The sequence below is a fragment of the Manis pentadactyla genome, chromosome 4 (assembly GCF_030020395.1).
Source record: "Manis pentadactyla isolate mManPen7 chromosome 4, mManPen7.hap1, whole genome shotgun sequence".
In the NCBI taxonomy this organism is placed as follows: Eukaryota; Metazoa; Chordata; class Mammalia; order Pholidota; family Manidae; genus Manis; species Manis pentadactyla.
In genome coordinates, this window is record NC_080022.1 from 19,667,305 (window position 1) to 19,691,821 (window position 24,517).

General features: G+C 55.3%; 1 protein-coding gene across 3 annotated transcripts in view; it reads left to right on the forward strand.

Moving 5' to 3' along the window:
- The first annotated feature begins 220 nt into the window (after nucleotides 1–220).
- Nucleotides 221–24,517, forward strand: part of RPS6KA1 (ribosomal protein S6 kinase A1) — a 35,682-nt gene continuing 11,385 nt past the window's right edge. The window contains exons 1-15 of one of the 3 annotated variants that reach the window (XM_036914864.2): nucleotides 221–457; nucleotides 6,423–6,467; nucleotides 14,609–14,725; nucleotides 15,001–15,082; nucleotides 16,808–16,888; nucleotides 17,073–17,152; nucleotides 18,234–18,340; nucleotides 18,995–19,032; nucleotides 19,379–19,521; nucleotides 19,928–19,998; nucleotides 20,301–20,389; nucleotides 21,394–21,458; nucleotides 21,709–21,811; nucleotides 23,237–23,367; nucleotides 24,376–24,501. In XM_036914864.2, the coding sequence (XP_036770759.1) occupies nucleotides 395–457; nucleotides 6,423–6,467; nucleotides 14,609–14,725; nucleotides 15,001–15,082; nucleotides 16,808–16,888; nucleotides 17,073–17,152; nucleotides 18,234–18,340; nucleotides 18,995–19,032; nucleotides 19,379–19,521; nucleotides 19,928–19,998; nucleotides 20,301–20,389; nucleotides 21,394–21,458; nucleotides 21,709–21,811; nucleotides 23,237–23,367; nucleotides 24,376–24,501 (1,341 nt within the window). In that variant the 5' untranslated portion in view covers nucleotides 221–394. Of the gene's footprint in view, nucleotides 458–6,422; nucleotides 6,468–11,710; nucleotides 11,845–12,319; nucleotides 13,774–14,608; nucleotides 14,726–15,000; nucleotides 15,083–16,807; nucleotides 16,889–17,072; nucleotides 17,153–18,233; nucleotides 18,341–18,994; nucleotides 19,033–19,378; nucleotides 19,522–19,927; nucleotides 19,999–20,300; nucleotides 20,390–21,393; nucleotides 21,459–21,708; nucleotides 21,812–23,236; nucleotides 23,368–24,375; nucleotides 24,502–24,517 lie in introns of those variants that run through there. The other 2 variants (XM_036914865.2, XM_036914863.2) reach the window with 2 other exon arrangements.

Sequence of the window (24,517 nt, forward strand, 5' to 3'; positions counted from 1 at the left end):
CCGGGTTTGCGAGGGAGGAGCCAGCCGGGCCTCAGCAGGTTAAGCAGAGCACGCGCCGGGGGATCGCCGTGGAGGCTGGGCCCGCGCACCGGGCTCGGCTGGGGCGGGGGTCCGCTCCGGGAATGCCGCGCCGCGGGGCCTGGGGCGGGGCTTCGGAGGCTCCGCCCCTCGCGCAGGTAGCCAATGGGCGCGGCGGCGCCGGGTGACGGAGGGAGCCGAAGTGCTAGTGCCGCGGCGGCGGCGGCGGCGGCGGACGGCCCTGCTCCAGTGCTAGGGTCTCGCGGTTGGGTAGGGGGGGCGGGGGGCGCGAGGGCTCAGAGCCTGGAACCCCGGGACCAGGGAGGCGGCGCGGTCCGGACCGCCGGAGGAGCGCGGGCGACCCGGCGGCGGCGCGATGCCGCTCGCCCAGCTCAAGGAGCCCTGGCCGCTCATGGAGCTGGTGCCGCTGGACCCGGAGGTGAGTGAGCGGGGCGGCGGACGGGCGCCGGTGGCCGGCGAGCCCGGGTCCCCACAGGGGCGGGGCGGCCCGCCGCGCCGCTGTAGCCTAGCTGGCGGCCGCGAGGGCGCGAGTGCACTCCGATCTCTTGCTCCCTCTCCGGCTCCACCCCCCTGTGCCCCGGGTGTGTGTGTGCGAGGGACAGTTCCGCCAAGCTTCGAGAACACCTAGCCCGGAGGAGGGACCCCGTGGGGCGCTGGGATCCGGCCATCCTCACTCCACACACCTAGGACCTGTAGCAGGAGCTGTCGGAGCTTCCTCCATTAGCGCAGACTGGCGAGTTGGGGTACCAGATGTCTGGGATTCTACAAGACACAGGGTATGGGACCCTCCACTTCTCCTTGACGTCTCCCCAGCACCCCACCCCAAGAGCTCTCCACTTCTCTCCTCTGCTCCGCTGTTGACCGTAGAAGGCTTGCCCCCTTGACCTTCGGCAGTTGTGGAATGTGGGGTGACACCACCATCTGGGGCTGAAACTCTTGGTTTTCTTTGTCCTGAGGCTAGAGCCAGAGGACACCTGTGTCCCTACCCCCAGGCTGTGGAGAAGAGAGTGAGAAAAAGCCCTTAGACCTTGTGAAGATTATTCCTGGAGTGACGGTGAGGACCTTGGTGCTTGCCTCCCTTCTTGTACCCCCTCACATAAGAAGGGCTGGGCCCCTGGAGAGTTTGGCCTCTGCCAGCCTGCTTCTCCTAGAAGCAGCGTTTGCCCTTAGGATTCTATGGTGTCAGGCCCTAAGCATGCAGAAGGCCAGCTCTTCCTGTGCCCTTTGACCGCCAGGGTCAAGGTCAAGCCACTGAACCAGCTGGTTGAGAAAACTTTCCCTTACCTCATGCTGGGCATGAGGCAGGTGATACTCTCTTTCCAGAGAGATTTGGGGTTTTGCAGAGAGGGTGTGGAGACCTCAGTCAGCCTGGGAGCCAAGGGGATTTTCTACTGGCTTGGGCCCCTAGCCCCTGCCTAGGACCCTTCCTCTGCCCTCTCTTACCTTGGCAACCACAAAGTACCCTGCCTGTCAGGGCCACAGACTGAGATCAGAGTGAGGATCCCGGGTCCCCAGCGCCCAGGGTGTGCTGCCCCTTTAAAGGGATGGTTACAGCCAACACTGGCTATTGGAGGGTGGGCGCGGCAGGATTAGGTAACCAACCTGAGGTACAATTTGGAGTAAATTGCTCTGGGATCCCTGCCATGGGGTTTTTACAGGCCCTGTACAGCTCCCGGAGGTTCTCTCGCTGACTCACCCTGTGAGGTGAGGAACACTGTCCTCTGCAGCCCCTATTCCCTCTACCTGCCCCCAGGACCAGGGCACAAGAGCCTGGGGTGGGAGGGACACTCAGAGGTGGATTCCTTTGCCCTGGAACGCCCTTGCCACCTAGGCCTCCCTAGAGGAAGGTAGATTGGGAGAGGCTGGGAGGGACTTACCTTGGGTTATGCCAGTAGGGAGGGCAGACACCGAGGAGCTCCATCCCAGTCCAGGGCACTACTTCCTGCTTCCTTTTGGGGAATCCTGGGATAGGGTCCAGCTTAACCAGGGGGCCAGGTTTAAATGGGAAACTCAACTCAGATTTGAGTACTACTGCACCTGAACTCTTGGAGGTGGTAAGACTGGCTTATTTCCTAGGATTAGGGGGTGCTGTAAGCCCAGGAGCTTTACCCTGGAAATGCTGTGTGACCCTCAGTCAGTCCTTAGCCTTTCTAGGCCTCTGTTTCTCCAGTGGCCAGGGCTGGGTTTTAGTCTCTGCTTCCTGGGCCTGAGACGGTGCAAAGCCTTGAGTACTGCTGCCCATTTCCGCCCTCCCCCATTCCATGGAGGTGCCAGGCTACTGGGTGTTATTGTTTGGGTAACAGGAGCCATGGGGTGGCCAGGGTGCAGGTTGGGCCGTTCTTACTGGAGAACAGGGCCTTGCTGTTCTTAGCCCAGGTGGCATGTAAGTGATATAGCAGCCTGACCTGCAGGTACACATGCTGCTGCTGGCTCCTGGCCAGGAAGGAGGCAGGCAAGGGGCTGGCCGGGGCATTTGGCAGAAGATGGGATCTGGACTCCCCTGATCTCTCCATGATGCTGCCGAAAATAGGCTGCTGGGAGGCAGGGCCTGGCCCGGAGTGTGGCCCCGGTGGAGTAAACCCACTGGAAGTTGAGGTGAAGATTCTGCCTGGGCCTTCCCTGGCCCCTCTGAAAGTAGTAACGTTGTCCCCAGGCCCAGCCTTGCCATGTACAGAGCTTTACCATGTGCTGTCCACTCTGCTTCACCCATATCACCTTATTAAAATAAAATAATTATCAAACCAACTTCTCAAGGTAGGGATTATTACCTCCATTTTCATATGGGTACTGAACTGAGAGAGGAGAACTGGCCTATGAATTAATGTCAGAGGCAGAATTGGAACCCAGAACCCCTCCCGGTCTTCCACCAAGTAGGGGGACGCTCAAGGATGAGGAAGGGCTGGGATCAAACTGGTCCAGGTGGAAGGTGTTCCAGGAGAGGCTCCGGATGTTGGCACTCTCCTCATCCCTCAGGGCCTCTGTCCAGCTTCTGCTGAGGGCTGGTAGTGCCAGCCAACCCTGGCACCTGGCCCCCAGCCTCTAGCAGTGTTTTCAGGGCTGCCAATGCTGGGCTCTGAACCCAGCTCCTGGGGCTGCTTCCTGCCTGTGGAGCACGTGCTGTCTTTGTCCATCTGCTGCCCTGCCCTTCTTCCAAAGACAGAGCTGCTTGGGTTGGAAGGAAGGACACCTGTTGGAAATCATCTCTGACCTCTGGGGAGGATCGGCAGTGGTCTGGGGTCCCTGGGCAGCTGTCTCCAGTGCCCTCTGAGGAAGAAGGAGGAGAGTAGGTCTCCATCCTCTAAGAGGCCAAAGGGCCTTTCCTGTACCAGACTTTCTATTCAAGGTCCTCATTCCAAGAGATCAGTATCACTGCCCGCTTTTCGTTCACTCATTCATTCAGCAAATAGTTTTTGAGCACTTAGTATGTGACAAGTACTCTTCCAAGCAATAAGGTACAGCTGTGAAAAAGACAAACCTGCCCTTAGGGTACAGATGAGGAAACAGATGCTCAGAGAAGTAATGTGACAGACCCAAGGTCAGAGTGAGTGGGGGACAGAGTGAGAATTAGCAGCTATGTCTTAGTGGCTGCAGAGCTGTATTCTTTCCAGCATCCGTGCAGCAGTCAGGCTAGAGGGGCAAATGAACCCTGTCTTCATAAGACCCTGGCCCAGAGGGGAGAGCTCACCTGTGGTCCTCTGCTCTCCCAGACCTTTTTCCAGGGCTACCCATTCTGTTCTACAGACCTTACAGTTGTGGGGTTCCATGAGGATGGCACCCAGGCCAGAAACCCTGGGACTAGAGACAGCTAAACAGGCCCTGTGGGGCTCCCTGAACCATCGAGAATACTGCTCAGTACGCCCACACCTCTGGGTACACCCACCACCTCCTCCCCTCCTTCACTGGGGATTTAGGTTTGTAGCCACATAACTTTGGGTTATGATCCTGTATCTGTCACCTGCTAGCTCAGGGACCTCAGGTATGTAAGTCTGTTAACTCTCTGAGCTTTGTCTGAAAAGTAGGAGTAATAGAACCTGCTCTGTCCTCCCTGCTGTCTTTGCTAGGTTGAGATTTCATTTGACAGACTATATTCTGTACCCTGAGCTGGATGCCAAGAAGATGATGATGTTAAACCTGTGTTCTGCTCAGTGCTGTGAGGCCCAGAGGAGAGAGGAAAGGACTTGAGGCTGTGTGGACAAAGGGGATGACATTTGAAATGAATCCTGACAGAAGGCCAGGAGTTTGCCAAAGTGACAACACAGGAAGGGTTTTTTTGGTGGAAGGAGCCACTATGCAAATGCTTGGGATATGAAACAAGCTGGTCTGTCGAGGGTCTCAGCTCATTCAGTTTAGCTCAAGAATAGAGCCCAGTAATAATAATGACTGTTGTCTGTGGACCAATTACATGCCAGGTGTGTACATTTATAGGCATGGTTTTGTTTGCTTCTTGGTGGAGGTACCCCACAAAATACATCACTTTTATCCTCATTTCACAGATGAGGAAACTGAAGCCCAGAGAAATGAGATAACCTCAGGGTCCTGCAGGTGGTAGAAGCCAGAATTGGAACCCAGAAGGTCAGGTTCCAGGACTCACTTTCTCAATCACCTGTGTTGAGCATTTTGAGGTGATGAACTTGAACACTGTGCCAAGGAGATTGGACTTTATTCTGTAGGTGATGGGAAGCCATGGAAGAGTTTGGGGCCTGGTACATAGAAGATTCTCAATAAGGAGTGAGTGAGTTGGTCAAGAAAGTCGATAGCTCAAATGCAACGATCATAGTTGAGTTTTAGGAAGTGTGGGGGTTTGGAATGAGAAAGGCTGGGAGGAGGACTGGTGTGTATGTAGGCTCCTGTGACCATCTGTGGTAATTATATCAAAAGTCTAGAATGCTGGGTGAAGTAGAATTCAGTCTACAAATGCGTTGTGCCTTCCTCCTTCCCCCCACCCTGATTGACCCAGCCCTTCTCCCCAAGCTGCTGAGAGATCACAGCATGTGTATGTATGTATGTGTGTGTAGGGGTCTGCAGAACACTGGCCCCTGGAGAGGATTAGGGGCATTAAGGGGACTCAGGGGGCAGGATGTCCTGGGAGCAGCAGGGGGTAGCTGCTCCAGGGCCTGGGAGATTATGTCATGGGAAGGACACAGCTGTGCCTGCTGCTGCCAAGCAAAGCCACAGCTGTCCTGTGGACCCAGCCCCTGACTCCAAAGTTCTGACCTGCCTAGGTTGGGTCTTCCTGGCTAGTAGGAGCCTCTTGTTTGCCTCACTACATTCTTGCTGTGCCAGAAGGGGTGGGGACCAGCTCCTTTCAGCTTACCAAGGCCCAGATAGGGTAGGTTACTCATCTCATATCACACAGGAAAGGGATGGGCTGGGTTTGGCATATGCTAGGGTGAATAATGCCCACCTGAGGGTGAGCTCAGGTGACTGGAAAGAACAAGACTGCCCAGAGTTCAGTGCCCACCTGTCTACAGGGTGTCCCCCTAGCTAGGGTTTTTTTGAGCAGCAGACCTTTTATGAACACCTCCTGGGTGTCAGAGATCAGATTTTGAATCCCACTTTACCAGTTGTGTGACCTTAGGTGCTATTACTCTGAGCCTCAGTTTCTTCTTTTGCCAAATGGGGCCAGGACCTTCCCCCAGGTTATGAGGATTTAATAGTGCCACAGGTGTGAGGCACTGAGCCCAGTGTCTGGCATATAGCAGGGGCTCAGAAGAGAGCAGCTGTGAGCACCAGAGAAAGCCCTAATCTCTGCCCTCCCAGGACTCCCCATGTATTAGGAAGGGAAGGCCTGTGTGTAAATAGCCTCTGCGATGTGACAAGTGGTTCAGTGAAGGAATGCAGGGACATAGTGGAGCAGCAGTGAATTTACTTGGCAAGGTACAAAGGTGCGGGTGGGGTGGGTGTCATCCCAGGGCAGGGCAAGGCCAGAGCAGCCACCATCTCTAGGCTGGACTGTTCTTCAGACTATCTCCTTCCACCCTTGTACCAACTCTGGGAGGGAGGTGTAACTATCCTGTTATAGATCAGGAAACTGAGGTCTCTTATGGTTGAGTAGTTGGTACAGAGTCACACAGTTTTTCTCTGTCAGAGCTGGGAGCCATACATTCCCTTTCCTTCTCCCTGGGAGGAGGTGATATTTGAGCTGTCTTCAAAGATGAGGTGATTGCTAGGCAGAGAGCATGTGGGCTGGAGTGTGGGGGTGCTGCTCTTTCTGAGTTGTGAGGGGCTATTGCAGGAGGGCTTGTACCCGTGTCCTTACTGTGAAAGTGAGAACTCCTACCCGCACCTCCGCGGCCTCCCTAGCTATTGGGAGCAGCCCAGGGTCTGTCTTTGCCCACACCGGTAAGTTCTGACATTGTTCCCCAATCTCCCTTTTCTTCCAGAATGGACAGGCCTCAGGGGAAGAAGCTGGACTTCAGCCATCCAAGGTGAGAGCAAAGGCCAGCACCCTGGCCTAGGGACTGTGTGCATGGCCGTGGAGGAGGAGGGAAGCCTGCTTTCATCCCTCCTGCGTGTGAGGGCCCTGGCGTCTTGCACCTCTGGCCCACTCAGCCTTCCTTCTCTGGTCCCACCTAATCCTCGAAGCAGTGCTGTGCCTAGCGAGCACTTGCTCCAACCTTCCAATTTCTTAGGTGAGGGGACTGCGCAGCCCAGTCAGGGTCGGGAGCAGAATTCAGGCTGGAACTCTGGCTACCCGTCACCAGGCCAGCACACTTCCTCCGTTTATTTACTCATGGTGGCTGACGGGCTGTAAGGAAAGGACTGAAGGGACGAAGGGACAGGCTCAGGTCAGCTGTGCCTGGCGAAGGCCTGGAATCATCCAGGCACATGATGGTGGAGGGAACCTGATGGCCTCTCAAGTCTGACCAGGGCCCAGTGCCTAGATGTGGCATTTCACAGGGCTCCCACCCTGGCCCTCACGACTGCTATCTCTGTTTCCCCCCAGGTTCTTCCCTTTAGCTCTCAGCCCCCATTGCTAGTTTCGTGTGTTGACAAAAGTACCAGGGGATGGGTGACAGTTGTGTGACCTTGGGTGGGTCCTTTGCCCCCTCTGGGCCTGGGCTTTCTCATCTCTGAGTTAGGAAAGATCACATCCAATTCTTGGGATGCTGTGAGGTCACAGCACTGCTGGCTCTGGAGGCACCTTGGAAGCCGCCTAGGCAGGACAGAGCATGGGCTCTGGTGGAGAGCAAACCCGGCTTCAAGTCCCGATCTCGTCCTCACCATTTGATCAGAGGCCCTTCTCCCTTCCAAGCCTGTTTCCTCCTCTGTAAGTTGGGGATAATAGTGCCTACCTCCCAGGAGTGATGTGAAGAACATATGAGGTAGTAACCACTTGGCACACAGTGACATCAGCACCAGCACCTGTGTATGCTCAGCTCCACTTGCTACCAGTGGCCACACCCCAGGCCTATGTCTGGGCACCAGGCCAGTCACAAGCTCGACCTCTGAGATAGACCCAGGGCCGGTCCTGATGTTTGCCTTGACTCAGCCTCCTGAGATAGGGGAGCTGAGCTGCCTGGTGTAGGGCAGGGTGAGAGAAACAGGCTCTCCACCTCCTCTGTTGGTGTCTATGGCAATCTTGGTCTACCCACAGGCCAGGCCAAGTGGTGCAGGCTGGGCCCCTTGGTTTGTCTTGGTCCCAAGTCTGGAGAACCTCCTCCTACAAAGGAGCTGCCCCTGGTTGCCTAGTAACAAAAGGATGGGGCTGTAGGTTCTCAGTGAAGAACCAGGATATTCAGATCTTGGGGCTGAGGTTTTGGGGGTTTCAGAGGAGCTTGTAGCTCTGGGGGAGCTGATGGTGAGTGCAGCTGCTCGCCTCAAGAGCTAGAGGTTGGGAGAGGGCTGGAGCTTCCCCTGGCAGGTAATAACCTACATTGGATCCCAAGTATCTGACTCCTGCTCTAGAGCAGAAGATCCTGAGGTGGAAGGGAGAGGAGGCTGGGGATGAATGGGACAGGCAGAGTCTTAATTGCCACGTTACGGAAAAGAAAGAGCTTAACCCACACCTGGCACCACACCAGGAGTTTTGCATTTAGTTTGCACAACACCCCTGAAGGTAGAGATTGTTACTATCTCCATTTCACAGATGAGAAAGTTTAGGCCCAAGGCCATATAGCTGATGGACAATGGCATCAGGTCTTGCTTGATCACAGATCCCACACTCCTCCTAGCCCGTGGACCACTGAGTGCCGAAGAGGAGGGGCATTCGGTCAACCTGTGGCCCCAAGTTCCACCATTGCTAGGCACCTGCTCACCCATCTTTTCCCTTGCTCCAGAACCTGTTTTCCCAGTGTGCACTTCTGAGTTCAGCACACCAGGGGGCGCTCAGCCTATGATTGGGACCTCATTTTGTGCCCTAGAAAGAGCTGGCGGTGGCTGGGTTATCCTTTGCTTCATCAGAATTTCTGTGCACCCTGCTGTGGCACTGGGGGACCCCAAATGAAGTCAACACCCCCACCCTCAGGAAGCTCCCAGTCTTGGTGGTAGGGAGGAGACAGGAAGCTATGTGGTGGGCCTGTGATGGGCCAGAAAATAGCTGTGAGCACATAGAACCTCCATTCTGGGCCAGGCCCATGTTGGGCAGAGAAATACACCACCTTCCAGGTACCCACATCAGTGGCATGATGAGATGAGCACATCCTGAGGAACTCAGCCAGTGGCATCTGAGCTCAGGGCTGAGCATGGACTCGACAGACGGTCACGGCTGTATGTGGCCGAGTAGGAAGAGGTGGTGGGCTGTGGGGCACCAGGCCACCTTCCCCACAGAGCTGGCATTTGGCTGGGCCTCTAAAGGCAGGATCTGGGAACTGAAGAGAGAAGTGGGGTTTCCAGGGAGAGAAGACATGGAGAGGGAGACTTGGGAGTGGAGTCTGGGTTCAGTATCCTGCTCCTCTTTCTTGTTTGCCTTATAACCTTGGGAGAGTAATTTGTTGCTCTGAGGCTTAGATGCTCTTCCTATAAAAGGAGAATTGGGTCCACCCCTCAGGACCACCCAGAGGAGGGAATGTGATGCATGTAAATTAAAGAATCCATCAAGATTTGAGGCATAATGTTGGTATTTAATGCTTGCTTATTTTATCATTTCAGGCAGAAAGGGGGATTTGGGTTTTAAGAGCTATAGTATAGCCAGCACAGTGAAAGCTTCTGATCCCTTCAGCACCCTGGCACACCTGGTGTCCTCAGGGACTCTGGGGCTCCATTCACCAGCCCTCTCTTCATAGGGGTGGACTGGGCACCCCTCCCCCGGCTATCTCCGGAGCTGGACCCCTTTGAAGCGCCTGTGGGTCTATTTTGAGAACTGAATGTCTCCCCCCTCCCCTCCTCTCTTCCTGTTTATGAAACCCTGATCCCTCCCGGATCCCTCATGCTCCCCTGGCTGTCGCTCAGGCAGGATATGACTGTGGACTTCAGGGAGCCTCAGGTGTTCAGAGGAACTTCCTTGGACTGGCCAGGGCAGGCTAGCCCACCCTCCCAGCACCTGGCACCCTGTGGCTGGTCTCTGCCCCTTCAGCCTGCCCAGAGGAGACCCTGTAGCCCTAAGACTGCCCATCTAATTAAGGAGTTCTGTTTATAACATCCCTTTGTCTCTGTGGTCCTTTGTTTCTAGGAACAACCATCTGAGGGTGGAGCACTAGTTTTAACCCCTTTTTTACAGAGGAAGAAACTGAGGCTCAGGTAGGAAGAGCAGGTTGTCTTGGAGCACTCAGCTAGTGAGTAGACAGTTCTGAACTTGCCACCATTCACTCCTGGCCTCAGCATCTTGTTCATGCTGGTCTCTCTGCACCATCGTTTTTTCCTCCTTTCTGCCAAGCTAACTCCTTTTAATCCTCAGGGTCCAGCTGGACTTCCCTTTTTCTGGAAGGTCTTCCTGGTCCTCATGCTAGGTAGATATAGTTACCACCTTTGGACACCCATGGCACTTTGATTGCAGCTCTGCTGAGGGACAATTGTGTTTTGTTATCATGTATTTATTTAGGGAGCTGCCTGAGCACAAGGCTGGAGTCTGGCTTACGTGTGCACCTCCTAGTGCTCCTGGCCTGGGAGCAGAGCAGGGGCCAGGAGATGGGCAAGTGATGTCCAGAGGAGAGGCAGGCCTTGCAGGGAGAGCAAAAATGAAATGCTCGAGTGTAGGTTTAGGAAGCAAACAGACTTTGATTTTGCTCTTAGCTCTCCCCCTTGCTAGTCATGTGGCCAAGGACAAGTCACTTTCTTTCTGAGTCTAGTTTCCTCATTTCTGAAATGAAATAATAATAATACCTCCCTTGGAGCTAAGACACAGGGATACCAACCCACAAAGGTTGAAGGAAAGAATGGATTCGTGTAATAATAGCTCATTAGGAGGTACACCTCTCATTGTCACTCCTGCCAGTCCTGGCCTAGTACCTTGAGGATGGCTGGGAACTGTGGTCCTCTTCTCCTCCAAGAGGCAAGCTGGGAGATACATCTGGGGACATCTGTCCCACCGGAGGGGACAGTGCCTGGGAGGCCCTGCAGATGTTGCCAGCTGGGGAAGGGGCTGTTGGTGTCTGTTAGGCCCAGGGATTGGCAGGTGGGCTTGGGCTGCGGCTGGTGTGGGGAGGCCCAGGACAAGGCCTCTGGGGCCAGGGATCAGCCCAGGGAGCCTCCTCTGGGCTTCTCTCCCAGCTGCCCTGTGAGAGGAAGTAAATAAGAGGAAGTATCTATAGTAGAGAATGGGGCAGGGACCAAGGGATGTGGTCTGGTGCCTGTCCTCACCCCTCCTGCCACCAGAGGCCTCAGAGGCCCTGCACATACTCCTCAGCAAAGGCAGTTCTGAGAGTTTCCTTCCTGTACTCCGCTTGCCACAGAGAGTCCTCCTCTGCTTCTGAGGAACTCGAGGGTAGTGAACCCCAGCTGGTGCTGGACCAGAGAGCTGTTCCTGGGGCTGCGCCAGCCTCCAGAGCCCTGCCTAAAGAAGCTGGGGTGCAGTGAGCAGCCTCTAAGAGGCATCTTTCCCAACCCCGACAGACCGTCATCAGACTGTAGTTGAAGGCCCTGTGAGGACTAGAAGAGGAAGTCCAGATGTCGTGAGGGCGTGTGTTTCCACATAGGGGATGTCTGTGGAAATGGCTTCCGGTCATCGTCCTGTGTGTATTAGTGGTCATGTCAGTTCCTGTGGGTGTACCGGTGCGAGTGATGCAGTGAAGCCATGTGGAAAAGGGCCAGGCCTGGTCAACTCCTGCCCCCTGGCTACCTGCTCCTCAGACCTCTGTGAGGTCCTTGCCAGGCCCATCCAGGGCCCTGGACTGGCAGGCCTCTTAGGGCGGAGCTGCGTGCGGTGGTGCTGCTCTGTGGGCTGCCATTTGGGTGGGCCCAGCCTTGGGAGGGTCACTGTCGGGGAAGGAGGGCCTATGCTCTGGGCTGGGACAGTTGGGAATATGGCCTTGCTGACTTCTGCCCCACATCCTCTCACGAGGATGTTCGCCGGTGCCGGGATGCCCTCTTTGTCATCACCTCATTGCCCGTGATTGTTCTGTGTCCCAGTCTCCCCTCCTTAGGATCAGGGGAGATGAGGAGGAGGTATCCCTGGGCAATCCTTGGAGTCATGGGCTTGGGAGTGTCCCCTCTTCAGCAGGGGAGCCTGACCCATCTTCTGTCCCTCCTCCCTGCAGAGGGGGAAGTGAGAAGGAGGGGGTCAGGGACCCTGCCTTCTGGGCTCGGAAGGCTGAAAAAGCAGAAGTAAGAAATGTAAGGGGCCCTTTGGCCACCGGCTTGAGCCCCACCATGCAGACCCCGGCAGATTTCCCCAGGGTTGAGAGAGACTTACTCCCCTGTCCCAGAAAGGTGAGCAGAGGGTTGGCCAGCCTCCAGCAGTGTCTGTCACCATGACTTTGGGCGAGGAGTTGGTTTGGGGGTGGCTCTCTCCCCTGGGGTTTCCGGGTGACTGCTTCTGTCCCCAGGGAGTACGCTCAGTCAGAGGCAAACAGGTGGAGGCTCAGACCTCAGGGCTGGGTGGGCAGGGGTTGCTGAGTGGCTTTGGCCCACCCCAGCCCCTGTCTGTGCCAGGCTTTTTGCTGGTCTCACTCTGGGTTACCCTCAGGGCACTGGTTAGTCTGCAGCTTTTTGTGGCTGCAGCTTTTATGGCTGTTCAGGGTCCCCTAAAGATGGATATGCGTCTCTGAGGGTCAAGACCTAGAATGGGAAGTCCCCGGACTGAGCCTAGTACTGAGGGAGGGGGTGGGCTTAGATGGGCAGGACGTGGCTCTGACTGACTTACCTGCCCACCCTTTCCTGGCATTTAAGTCTACTGATGGCAGGCCAGGCAGTAAGCAGGGGAAGCACTTGGCCTCAAGCTGGCTCCACCACTAGTTCAGTTTGAGCCTGGATGAGTCACTCTCCTCTGGTCCTCAATTTCCTGCACCTGAAATGGGAATAATGGCTTTTAGGATTTTGGATAGAGTCAAAGCCATTGTATTACACTTAGGAGATGTCCCTCTTGGCCCACTATGTTAGTCCTAGGCGCGCCCCCCCTGGCCTGGGAAGAAAATCCCAGAGAAACAGAGATGGTCTGCCACAAATACTGGTCTGCCCTCCCAAGTGTGGGTGTTTGCAGGTGATGGCCCCCTTACCTCTTTCTCCACCCTCAGGCAGACAAAAAAGAACCCAGAGATCTGCCCTTGAGTCCAGGGTCTGACTTCCTGGGTATCTGTGCGTCTTTCCTGCCTGCATGTCTCTCCTGGGTATCTGTCTGTCTACTTGGGCCTCACTGACTCTGGCTGGCTCTCGCTGCTGTGCATTTGCCTCTGTTGTCGGATTCCTATCTCTGTCTCCACTTGATGAGCACCTGTCTTCACCTGTTGGGTACATGTCACGTGTTTGTTGGGTGCCTATTAAGTCTTGTCCCCTTCTGTCTCTGCCTGTTGAGAATGTGTCCCCATCTGTCTCCACCTGTTGGATGCAAGCCCCCACCTGCCTCTGCCTGTTTGGTTCCCATCTGTCTGCCTTTTGTGTTGGGCTCATGTCCCCTACTGTCTCTGCTTGTTGGGTACATGTCCCCATCTATTTTTGCCTGTTGGATATGTGTCCCCATCTGCCTCTGCCTGTTAGGTATGAGTCTCTGTCCACCTCTGCGTATTAGGTATGAGTCTCCTCCTGCCTCCGCGTGTTGGGTACATGTCCCCATCTGTTTCCGCCTGGTGGTATATGTTCTTCCTACCTCTGCCTATTGGGTACAGGTCTCTACCCCTCCCTGCATGCTGAGCATATGTGCCCTCCTGCCTTTGCCTGTTTGGTGTTCCACTTTATCTACCTCTACATGTTAGGTGCCTGTCTGCCTGTTGGGTGCCTATCTTCTCACCAGCTGGATTGGCATGGGGCTTTCCCTCTGCAGGCCCACAGGGAGGATGGGGGGAAGGGCCAGAGGGCAGCCCTCAGGCAGTAGGGCTGGGGGAAGAGAGAGGAAGGGAACGTGGTGAGAGTGCAGGCCTGGAGCTGGAAACCACAGGCCCTGAGCGATTGGCGGCCCTGAGCCGGGGCCAGCCTCCGCCCTCACCCGGCACATCCGCCTTGGGCCGGCCCACCTCTGGGCAGCCCCAGCGCTGCCTACTCCTGCCATGGTGCCTTGGCCCCACGGGGCGGATGGAGCAGGATCCCAAGCCGCCCCGTCTGCGGCTCTGGGCCCTGCTCCCCTGGCTGCCCAGGAAGCAGAGACCCAGGATCAGCCAGACATCTCTGCCTGCCCCTGGCCCTGGCTCTGGCCCCAGGCGGGACTCGGTGAGTGTGCCCGGATGTTTGATCCTAGGCTGGCTGTGGCCCTTGGAGCAGGTACCTGGGTAGCCAGTTTGGCCTCAGCTGGCTTTAGGTTCTCCTGGCCCTGCTGGGTGACTGGACCCTACCCAGAGTTGCTTCCTAGGGAAGTCAGGAGGTACTTCAGCGCTCCAGGGCAATATTGGTAGATTGGAGGGAAGGCAGAGGGGTCCTAGAACAACTAGGACCCTGCAAGGGTTTCTGGTAGACTTGCATGAAGGAAGTTTTGACGGGTGGGGCATGGAGTGTCTGGCTTTATCTTCTACCCTCCTAAGACTGGCACTGACTGAGTTGGTGGGAGTGTCAGGTGACTCTTGGGTCCCTATGCATCTCAGTCTTTCCTTCTGGACAGAGGGATCCCATCATCCATCCTGACCAGGAACAAAAGCCCAGCTCTGCCTCCCCATGTTCAGTATGTGAACAAACCTTACTTCCTATGGTGGCAAAACCAAAACCTCTGCAGGGGGAGGGGAGCCCCACAGGGAGGATCTGGGGCAGGTCTGTAGGCCTCAGCCAGAGCCTGGGGCTGACTCAGGCTTTGGGCCTGACCAGGCTGGAGCAGGAGGAGCAAGAGGAGCAGTGCCGCACTGGACCTGACACCTTGATAGTTTGACTCTCCCTGGCCTCTAAGGCCCTTTTGGTATTGATGAACCTGGAGGCTGGCCCTGTAGGGTAGTTGTCAGGTTGTGCCTGCAGGGCCCTGACTGCTGAGGTCTGGTGGGAGTGGACTTGGGTGGGGGGACATGCCTCATTCTGGCCCAGATGGGGCCCACCATGCCCACCAGCTCTATCCCTCCATCAGGATGAGGGCGTCCTCAAGGAGATCTCAATCACGCACCATGTCAAGGCTGGCTCGGAGAAGGCTGACCCATCCCATTTTGAGCTGCTCAAGGTTCTGGGCCAAGGATCCTTTGGTAAAGTGAGTCCTGAGCCCTCAGCCGGTAGTACAGCACTGGTCATGTCAGAGGTGGGGGTAGGGGTCACCCTGGGGCTCAAAGGATCAGAGCGCAAAGGTTGATGGTTCTGAGGGAAGGATGAGGGGTTGCCTTTGGTACCCAGGAAGAGAAAAATGTTGACTTGGGGCTCAGGGAAATTAGAGATTGGTGTGGCACCTGGAGGATGGGACGTGGCAGGCTCAGCCCCTCCCCGGCCTCTCCTCTGCTTCCCCTTCCCCCACCCCCACGGTCTCCTCAGGTCTTCCTGGTGCGGAAGGTCACCCGGCCTGACAGTGGGCACCTGTATGCCATGAAGGTACTGAAGAAGGCAACGCTGAAAGGTGAGTGGAGGGCACCTCCCCATGCAGAGCCCAGACCAGACACAGGACTGAGGGAGACAGCCCAGCACCCAAGAGGCTTGGGTCTGATGGAAGGGGTAGCTCTGTCTTCAGGAATGCCTGGTCTGAAGGTAGAAAAACAGGCCTGTTCTCAGCCTCCCCATTACCACCCCCTCCCACCCCCACCTGATGAGAAGATAGAGTCCATTCTAAAGACAAGAATTCTGGGAATTAACTCCATCACTCCCCTCTCCCCACCAAGCCAAGTGCCAATGACCGCAGCTGAAGGTAAATGTCTAGGAGGCAGTGGGTGAGTGCAGTGTATTTGGGATGCGGTCCTTCAAATGTCGGGCATCAGTTGGTTGGGCAGAGGCCCCCTGTTACCATAGTTGCTTCGTGATGCTAGAAGAGTCTGAGGGAAACCTGCCAGGATGGAGGACTACAAGAGGGAAGAGGCAGGGAGCCCAGGGAGGCAGTGGGTAGGAGAGGGTGAGTTGAAGGAAGGCCATGGAGGTGGAAGGCAGAGAGGTTCAGAAAGGAGCCCCAGCCCAGATCTGTTATTCCAGGACTTAATAAAGGGCATGAGGGTGATTGGTGGTGGGCCGGGGCAGTGACTCTGACTGGCCTGGGGGCCGGTGTGGCCACTGACTAGGTGGAGCAGGCCCTGGCTGGGGTGAGGTGGGAGAAGGAGAGGTGATGGCCTTGGGGACTTTAGGGGTCATGTGGCCCATGAAGGGCTGTCTGCTGGGTGACAAGGCCAGCCTCCTAAGGTGGGGAGTCACTCCCCAGGAGGGATGGTGGGAGCCACAGAGGGGAGAGAAATATGAAAAGACTCGGCTGCTGCTCTGAAGGGTTCCCAGGCTGGTGGGGGAGACTGAGCAGCCCTGCAGTGTGGCGCCGTCAGCGTGGTGACCAGGAGCCCAGGAGAGGGGGTTGTAGCCTCACAGGGGAAGGCTCACAAGAGGAGCAGTCATTTGAGCTGTGCCTTGAAGGATGAATTAGGAATTCTCCAGGCCAAAAGTGGTAGAGGAAGGGTACCCCAAGAAGGAGGAATTGTTTACCTGATCAAAAGTATAGGTGTGGTTTGAAAACATAAGGTGTATTTGGGAAACAATGACAGAAATAGCTAGTCCACATGGTACCTCCAAAATTAAAATAGAGGGTAGAAGTGCTCTGAAGGGGGGGAAGCATGAGGATTGTAGGAAAGAGGGCCCTAACTCAGCCTGGCAGGTTAAGGAAACTTCCTGGAGGAGGTGAGGTTTGAGCTGAGTCAAAGAAGAACCTGCTGCTGATTTGATTGCCTGTGGAGTTTTATTCTTTAAAAAAAAATAAGTATGTGGGGTACCTGCTTAGATCCATGAGTGAATTTTACATCCAGGGACTCTGCCTTCTAATTAGTTCCCCAGATGATTGTTCTCACAAGCCCCAAGACTGGAATTGAGGATTTTTATGCCAGATGAAGAGGGGGCTGGTGAAGGCATTCCAGGGAAGCTAGGGGGGGTAAACACTGAGGGCACACAGAGGAACAGGTTGTGCAGATTGGCTGGATTAAATGGCCTTTGATGGGGCATGGTGGGAGATGGGGCTGGAGTGCTGGGCAGGGCACCAAGGGCACAGTCCTGGTACTGCTATAAGATGTGAGGAACAAGTGAAAAGGGAGCCCTTAGCCTTCTTAGCCAGGGCTGTGTTGAGTAACTAGACTTTTGGTGATTGCCTTTCTTTGGCCAGTGCGTGACCGTGTGCGGACCAAGATGGAGAGAGATATCTTAGCTGATGTAAACCACCCGTTTGTGGTGAAGCTGCACTATGGTAAGACTACAGACCCTACCTGAGTTCCCATCCTACCTGCCAGCCTTTGCCCTTGCCTGTGGGCTGCTGACTTCTCTGTATGTTGCCCCTTCTGCCTGGCAAGCTAAGGGAACTGGGGATGAAGGGGCAGGGAGCAGGGCCCAAGGCCCAGCTGGCTTTACCATTGCCTGTTCCCCTCCCCCAGCCTTCCAGACCGAGGGCAAGCTCTATCTTATTCTGGACTTCCTGCGTGGTGGGGACCTTTTCACACGGCTCTCTAAAGAGGTAAGCTTATGACCCACTACTACAGGGCCCCAGGATGGAGCTAGGAGGAAAATGAGGCCCCCCTGCCCAGGGCCCTGTGAAGAACTTGTCCATGGTGGCCTGGACCTGGAACCCCAGGCTTGCCTGGCAGCCCTGACCCAGGAACCCACCCTGGGACAGAGTACATACCCTGGCAAAGCCTTTGAGAGTCTTCCTTAGGAAGTGTTGACGAGAACCAAGCCCTGGATCTGATGCCACCCTAATTCCAGGTAGCTGAGGGTGGCTTTCACTTCTCCACCTCCTCTTCCAAGGCTGCCCTGGGTGGGGCTGCAAGGGTGGGGGAAGCCCAAATCCACCCAGAAAGTTAGATACTTTAATGTTACGTTGTCCCATGTGTTAACCAAAAGGATTTTAAACTGACATAAGAGCATTTGAGCCAGATATAAAATTGGGACCATTAATACAATCCGAACTTTAGAAGAGAACAAAACTTAAAAAAAAATTTTTAGAATGTTATTTTAATGTTTGAATAGGTAATAAATTTGCATGATTGAAAAGAAAAACATTCTTTGAGATGTCTTCCTCCCACCCCAGCTCCCTCTATCCCTGCATAGATAAACATGTTTATTGGTTTCCTGTTTAAGCTTTTCATGTTCCGCTAGAAATACAAACCATTCTGATATATGTTCTGAATCCCGACCCCCTACTTTCTTATGTAAAAAGTACTATTCTGTATGTACTGCTCTGCACCTTGCTTTTTTTCAAGACTGTCTTGGAGCTCAGTGCATATAAGAACATGAAGAGACTATTGTTCTAGTTTATGGCTGCATAGCACTCCATTATGCAGGAGAGGCTTCTATGGCTTCACCCTTGGGCTGTTTCCAACTTTCCGGTATTTCCAAACAATGCCACAGTGAATGACTTGTATTATTAGCCATTTCATACCTCAAACCCCCTTATAAAGAGAAGAGTATGTGACACTTGGGTCTCTAAGGGTCCTCCTCAGAGTGGACCCTTAGGACCAGGAAACTGCTCACTGCTCGGTGCCCTAGCTCCCAAGGAAGAGGTCATCCCAGCTGAAGGCCCCTCCCACCTCTTGCAGGTTATGTTCACAGAGGAGGATGTGAAGTTTTACCTGGCTGAGCTGGCTTTGGGCCTGGACCACCTGCACAGCCTGGGCATCATTTACAGAGACCTCAAGCCTGAGAAGTGAGTGAAGCCCCACCCCCACCCTGGCCTCCCCGGGACACAGAGGCAGGCCCTGGGGCATCTTCTAGGATGGGGCCACTCCCAACAGGGTGGGTGTGACTCTCCTCAAGGATGTCCCCGTCTCGTGGGCTGCCCCATGAATGGATGGGTACAGCAGAGTGGTGGTGGCAGCAAGCTCACCTCCTTGGAGGGCTGCCTAATCACTGCCATTACTAAAGGCCAGACATCAAGGGCCTTTTTGCTAATCCAGTGTTAAGTCTGAGATGCCACCATAAAAGGTCATTCCTTGATACATCCCTCTCTAGAATTTTCCTTGGCATCTAAATTTCTTCAAATGGTAACTTAGGTGCCAGGGGTAGGTGCTGACATGGAATGTGACCTGGCTGCAGAGTTAGGCAGACCTGAATTAAATTCTTGTCTCTACCACCTATTAGCTCTGTGACCATGAGGAGTTGCTTAAGCCTCCTGAGCCTTTGTTTCCCTATTGTCAAAACGGGGCCATCAGAGTACCTACCTCACACAGCTGTTCCAAGGAATAACAAAGAAAGTAGGCAGCAGACCTGCCTGACTCAGCCACCCCGCCATTCGTCAGATGGTGATTTGGGTGGGTTATCTTCTCCGGGCTGGGCCTATCCCCCAATCTCTCTATTCCAGCATCCTTCTGGATGAGGAGGGCCACATCAAACTCACTGGTGAGTGGAGGGCCTCTGTCCCCTCAGGTCCCAGGGGAGGGCAGGACGGGCTCTTGCTGGGCCTGGGCTCAGTGCTAGGGGATCTCTTCTTCCCAGAGGCTGTACCAGGCACTCAGAAGTAGTGAAAAGACCAGGCCTAACTTGGAGAGGCCTGGGTTTGAAACCCACTTCCCCACTGTGTGGCCCTGGGCAAGTCACCTGACCTCCTCTCTGGGCCTCAGCTGCCTCCTGAATGTCACGGGAGCGATGTGCTGAGGCCTGCAGGCCAGGGGTTTGGGTGTGCAGGAGGTGGCCATGAGGAAGGCGGGGCGATACTGAAGACGTCCTCTTGTCCTCCTTGCCACAGACTTTGGCCTGAGCAAGGAGGCCATTGACCATGAGAAGAAGGCCTATTCCTTCTGCGGGACGGTGGAGTACATGGCCCCTGAGGTTGTCAGCCGCCAGGGCCACACCCACAGTGCAGACTGGTGGTCCTATGGGGTGTTGATGGTGAGTGCCTAGGCGGGCACAGAGCATCGAGCCGAGGCCTCAGGCCTCAGTTTCCCCGTCTGTCATGAGGGGTTTTATAGTGTCTAAGGCTGTCCTCCTGTTCCCTCACAGCCAAGTTGGCCTCACCCTCCACCCATCTGCAGTTTCCTTCCTTGGAAGGAGTCCAGGCCTGGGCCCACGTCAGGTGCCCCCAGCTGGGGTCTGGGCTTCTCCCCAGCCTTAGGACCCCAGTAGTGCTCCAGGTCGTCCAAGTAGCAGAGGAGACAGGGACAGATGCAATTCTTGGTCTGGGCGGACCCCCAACAGCCATCAAATATCCTGGGGGGTGCTGAGTGGCCTGGATGGGAGGAGGTCGGCTGTGGGAAACAGGGGCCAGAGCTCAAATGTAGACGTTTGTCCTCTGCAGTTTGAGATGCTGACAGGTTCGCTGCCCTTCCAGGGAAAGGACCGGAAGGAGACCATGACACTGATTCTGAAGTAAGCACCAGCCACTCCCTGACACCTCAGGGTCTTCCCCATGCCTGGCCCTAGTCTGAGTCAAGTACAGGGAGAAGACTCAGATTCCCCTATCAATGGGACACAGTTAAGCTTTATGCTTTCCAGGGCCCTCTTTACCCATACCAGGGCCTGTGGGAGGGGAATCCCTGAAGTTTTTGGGAGGTGAGTTAGTAGATGGCTTGTCTGGATTGAGCTGGAAACTGGACCTGGAGAGAGTGGGGAGGGGAGATGGGGCCTCTGGGGTGGGGCTGAACCTTGATGAGCCCTGGGGGCTGTTGCAGGGCAAAGCTAGGCATGCCCCAGTTTCTGAGCACGGAAGCCCAGAGCCTTCTGCGGGCCCTGTTCAAGCGGAATCCTGCCAACCGGCTTGGTAAGCAGCCCCATCTCGGGAGGGGAGCAGGGTACAGCTGCAGCCTAGGCCGCAGAGCCAGATCTGGGGCTGAAAGAGACTGTTGTCCTTTGTGTGGGCAGACAATGCTGCTGGCCACCCTGCTTTCTGGCTCCATGCATGGTGTTTCAGGCCAGGGGGTGACCTGTGTGCAGGGGGAAGGCAGGAACTGAGTCATCCCCACTCCCCCTGGGGACCAGGACAGAGGGCCCCACACAGCTCCTATGCCAAGGCAGCTGGCGCCAGGGAAGGAGCATGAGCTCAGGAGTCAGAAGTCTCAGGTCCCAGTCCCGGCCCCACATCAGGTTCCCACTGCCTAGCACACAGTGGTGGCTCCATAAATATTTGTTCAATGAATGAGTGCCATTTATGAGCTTAGTGACCCAAGGCAGTTGACTCCATCTCCTGGAGCCCCAGGTCCTCATCTCCATGGGAGATGAAGATCTCAAGATCTGTTGATTAAATCAATTGTGCGAACATGTCTGGTGTGTGGTAGCTGCTCAATATGTCTTGGCTTTTTGGCTCTGGGTTCACCTGGACCATGACTGGCTTTGTAAGGTCCAGTCCAGGTCCCTGGGGCTGAAGGGAGTGAGAGTCTGTCTGGCAGCTTATAAGGGCAATGGGATAAGAACACAGATTAGGCCTGAGTTGGGAGGGAAGTGGGGACCCTCTGCAGATCTGGGAACAAGTCTGGCCTCTGTCCTGACAGTGTGGCCTTGGACAAGTTGCCTAGCCTCTCTGGGTTCTCCCATCAGTACGCTGGAGCTTGATCATAGGGGCTCCAGAAAGTAGGAAATGCTGAGTGGACAGTAGGCCTTGGGGTGATGGCTGGGAGGATTTGGGGCAGGGCAAGCCCATCCTCCTCATGCTCCTGGTGGACTCCTCCAGCGGCTGGTTCCAGACCACAGTGAGGCCACTCAGAGAACATGGTGGGTGTCTGGGGGTTGGACCATCCAGGAGCAGGCCCTTTGTCTGGGCTCTTTCAGGGTCTGGTCCTGATGGGGCAGAGGAAATCAAGCGGCATGTCTTCTACTCCACCATTGACTGGAATGTGAGTGTGTCTGTCCACCCCTTTCAGGGCTTCACCTGTGGAGGGAGGGAGCTTCTGCCAACTAGGGCCTCGGATGTAGGCCTCCGAGTAGAGGGTGACAGCATGGCCTTGGACGCAAAGGCCGGCTCCCAAGGGCAAACAATTATGCCATCTGTGTAACCTGTGCTCAGGCCGTTTACCTCCTCCTGCATGAGCTCCTGGTGAGCTGTGGGGGTGCCATGGTGACCCAAATGCCCACGTCACTTTGTAGAAGCTGTACCGTCGTGAGATCAAGCCACCCTTCAAGCCAGCTGTGGCCCAACCTGATGATACCTTCTACTTTGACACTGAGTTCACATCCCGCACACCCAAGGGTGTGTGCCTTGTCTGGTTTGTCTTGGCCTGGCATAGGAGGGAAGAGGGAGTTGGGGGCACCTTGGGAAGCAGCAGTGATTAGGGACTGTGGCCAGCCCAGAGTGTGGGCAGACAGACAGGTGTGTGGATCTCTGGCTGTTTGTCCCCGTCTCATTCTGCCTGGCTCTCCCGCTCTGGGGCTCTATGGGACTCTGTGTTTGGGTGACAGGGTGGGGATGAGGGGGTGGTTAAGGTCACAATAAAAAGGCAGGTCCCCTGCCCCAGGCATCTTCCATTCCACTGAAAGACCAAACACATCTGTTTCAAATTCACATCAGGACTGAAAAATCTGACCCAGCAAAAATTCAAGGTGGGGACAGAGCAGAGGTGACAGCACCCACAGGTCAGCTTTGGGAATCAGCTTTGGCTATTCTGGTCGCTGGGCCTCGGTGTACTCATCTGGAACATGGGCTTAGCCACAGACCTGCTCAGTCCTTGGGGTTACTGCAGGAAGCCAGGGAGGGGGCTTCTGGGAGGTAGCTTGGTAAATCCTAACACTTTGGCCAGGTTTTGAAGAGGAGTGTTAGTTCTGAAAGGTGTCCTGGAGGGGCAGGTTTTAGCAGAGGGGGTGCTTTTCTTATTGTGGTTTGCACATCTCTGATGATGGGGAGCTTACTACTTCTCGAAGCAGTAGGTACCATCTTTATTCATTATCTGGCAGGTATGTACCTGGTCCCTACTGTGTGCCAGCAATGGGGGGATTGTCATGAATAAAACAGACCCAGGCCCTGCCTTCGTATGACTCAGGAACATGTAGAGACTTTAAAATAGCTACCGAGCAGGGTAATGAGTGCAGCTTAACAGGGACGAAGCACAGGAGGAGCAATCTCAGGCCAGGCTTCTCAGAGGAGAGAGCGAGTAGGCTGGGCTCAGTAGAGGGAAAGGCAAGGATTATCTAGTTGGAGGGAACAGCATGTGCAGCGGCTCGGGATCTCCTTTAAGGATCTGCAGAGTCCAGCATGGCTAGACTGTGGAGTTGGGGGAGAGGAGGCTAAGATCATAGGGACCTTGATTGTCAGGCTGAGGAATTGACCTTTCTTCTGAAGGCAGAGGGGGACATTTGAAGAGTGTAGGCCAGGGGGTAGATTTGTAGGCTTGAAGCGGCAGCCATGAGACAGGGGGCCAGGGAAGAGGCTCCCAGGGAGGGATGAAATGTCTCAGTCTGGGCTACATGCCGGATGTTGGGGTCTTTTATGTCCCTTGCATGTCAGGGCTGGGCAGGTCTAAACACACATAGACAGATGGGCTACCAAGGCCTGGGATGAGGGGCCCTTCCCAGCTCCCACCACAGCCAGCAGGCCTGGAAGCCCCATGGTCTCTGTTTGCTGGGCCGCCTTGGGGTCAAGGGGCCTCATCAGGCTTACATGCCCCTCCCACCCCTACAGACTCCCCAGGCATCCCCCCAAGTGCTGGTGCCCACCAGCTATTCCGTGGATTCAGCTTTGTGGCCACCGGCCTGATGGAAGAAGACGGCAAGCCTCGGGCCACACAGGCGCCACTGCACTCGGTGGTACAGGTGAGGAGGAGGCAGGAGGCTGCTGCTTGGGTGTCCCTTCCCACCTAGAAGCCACAGCGCTAAATGCCTGAAAACACAGGCTCTGGGTCATGCCAGGGTGGTGGTGCTGGGGTGGCTGTCAGGTCCCTGACGGGTGGGTGGCAGGAGGCTTGTGTCTCCTCACCCTTATCCCCCATTTGTACACCTGCCCAGCTCCATGGGAAATTGAGAATTGAGAGGCAAGAATGTAGACTCGAGCTCATTGCCTGGGTTTGGAGATCCCAGAGTAAGGGACTGTGGATGAGATGCTTACCTTCCTCGTGCCTCGGTTTCCTCCTTTGCGAATGGGGGTGAGGCTTGAACCTTCTTCATGGGCCTGTCGTGAGGTAATACATGTAAAGTTAAGGTGACCATGGAACTTACTATCCAACTGGGACATCTTTGTGCAGGGCAGATGTTAAAACCAGACTGGGTACAAGGACAACAGGTATAAACCGTGGCAGTCCACTGTCCACAGGACATGTGGTCACCTGATGAGACGTGCTGAGAATAGCGCCTGCCACACACTAAGCACCACAGAAGCATTTGCTCTAGTTAATGTCATGGAGCCTAGAGAGACCTCATGAGGTGGGCTGTGACACCCCAGAAGGAGGCTGTGGCTTGCCCAAGGCCACAGTAAGTGACAGAGCTGGGACCCAGCTGAAGGCTCCTGCATCCCTCTCAGGTCTGCCTGGGCTTCACAGAGCCGCAGACCTCTCACTGTGTGTTCTGTGGCTCATTTTATTGCCTGTACTCTCCACCACCCTCTGATCAGAGCTTGAGAACCAGCAGGTGTGCCCATGATAGAGGGTAGAAAACTGAGGCCCAGAGAGGGACAGATTCTTGTCCAAGGCCACACAGCCAACATTCTACCCTGGGCCTCCTAGCTCTTGCCTGGTGCCGTCTCCACTGAACTAAGGCCTTCTGTGCTGCGGGACGACCCCTCCATTGTAGAGCAGAGGGTGAGCTCCACCTCTTGGTTTCCTTCAGCAACTCCATGGGAAGAACCTCGTTTTTAGCGATGGCTATGTGGTAAAGGAGACGATTGGTGTAGGCTCCTACTCTGTGTGCAAGCGCTGTGTCCACAAGGCCACCAACATGGAGTATGCCGTCAAGGTGGGCCATCTGATGT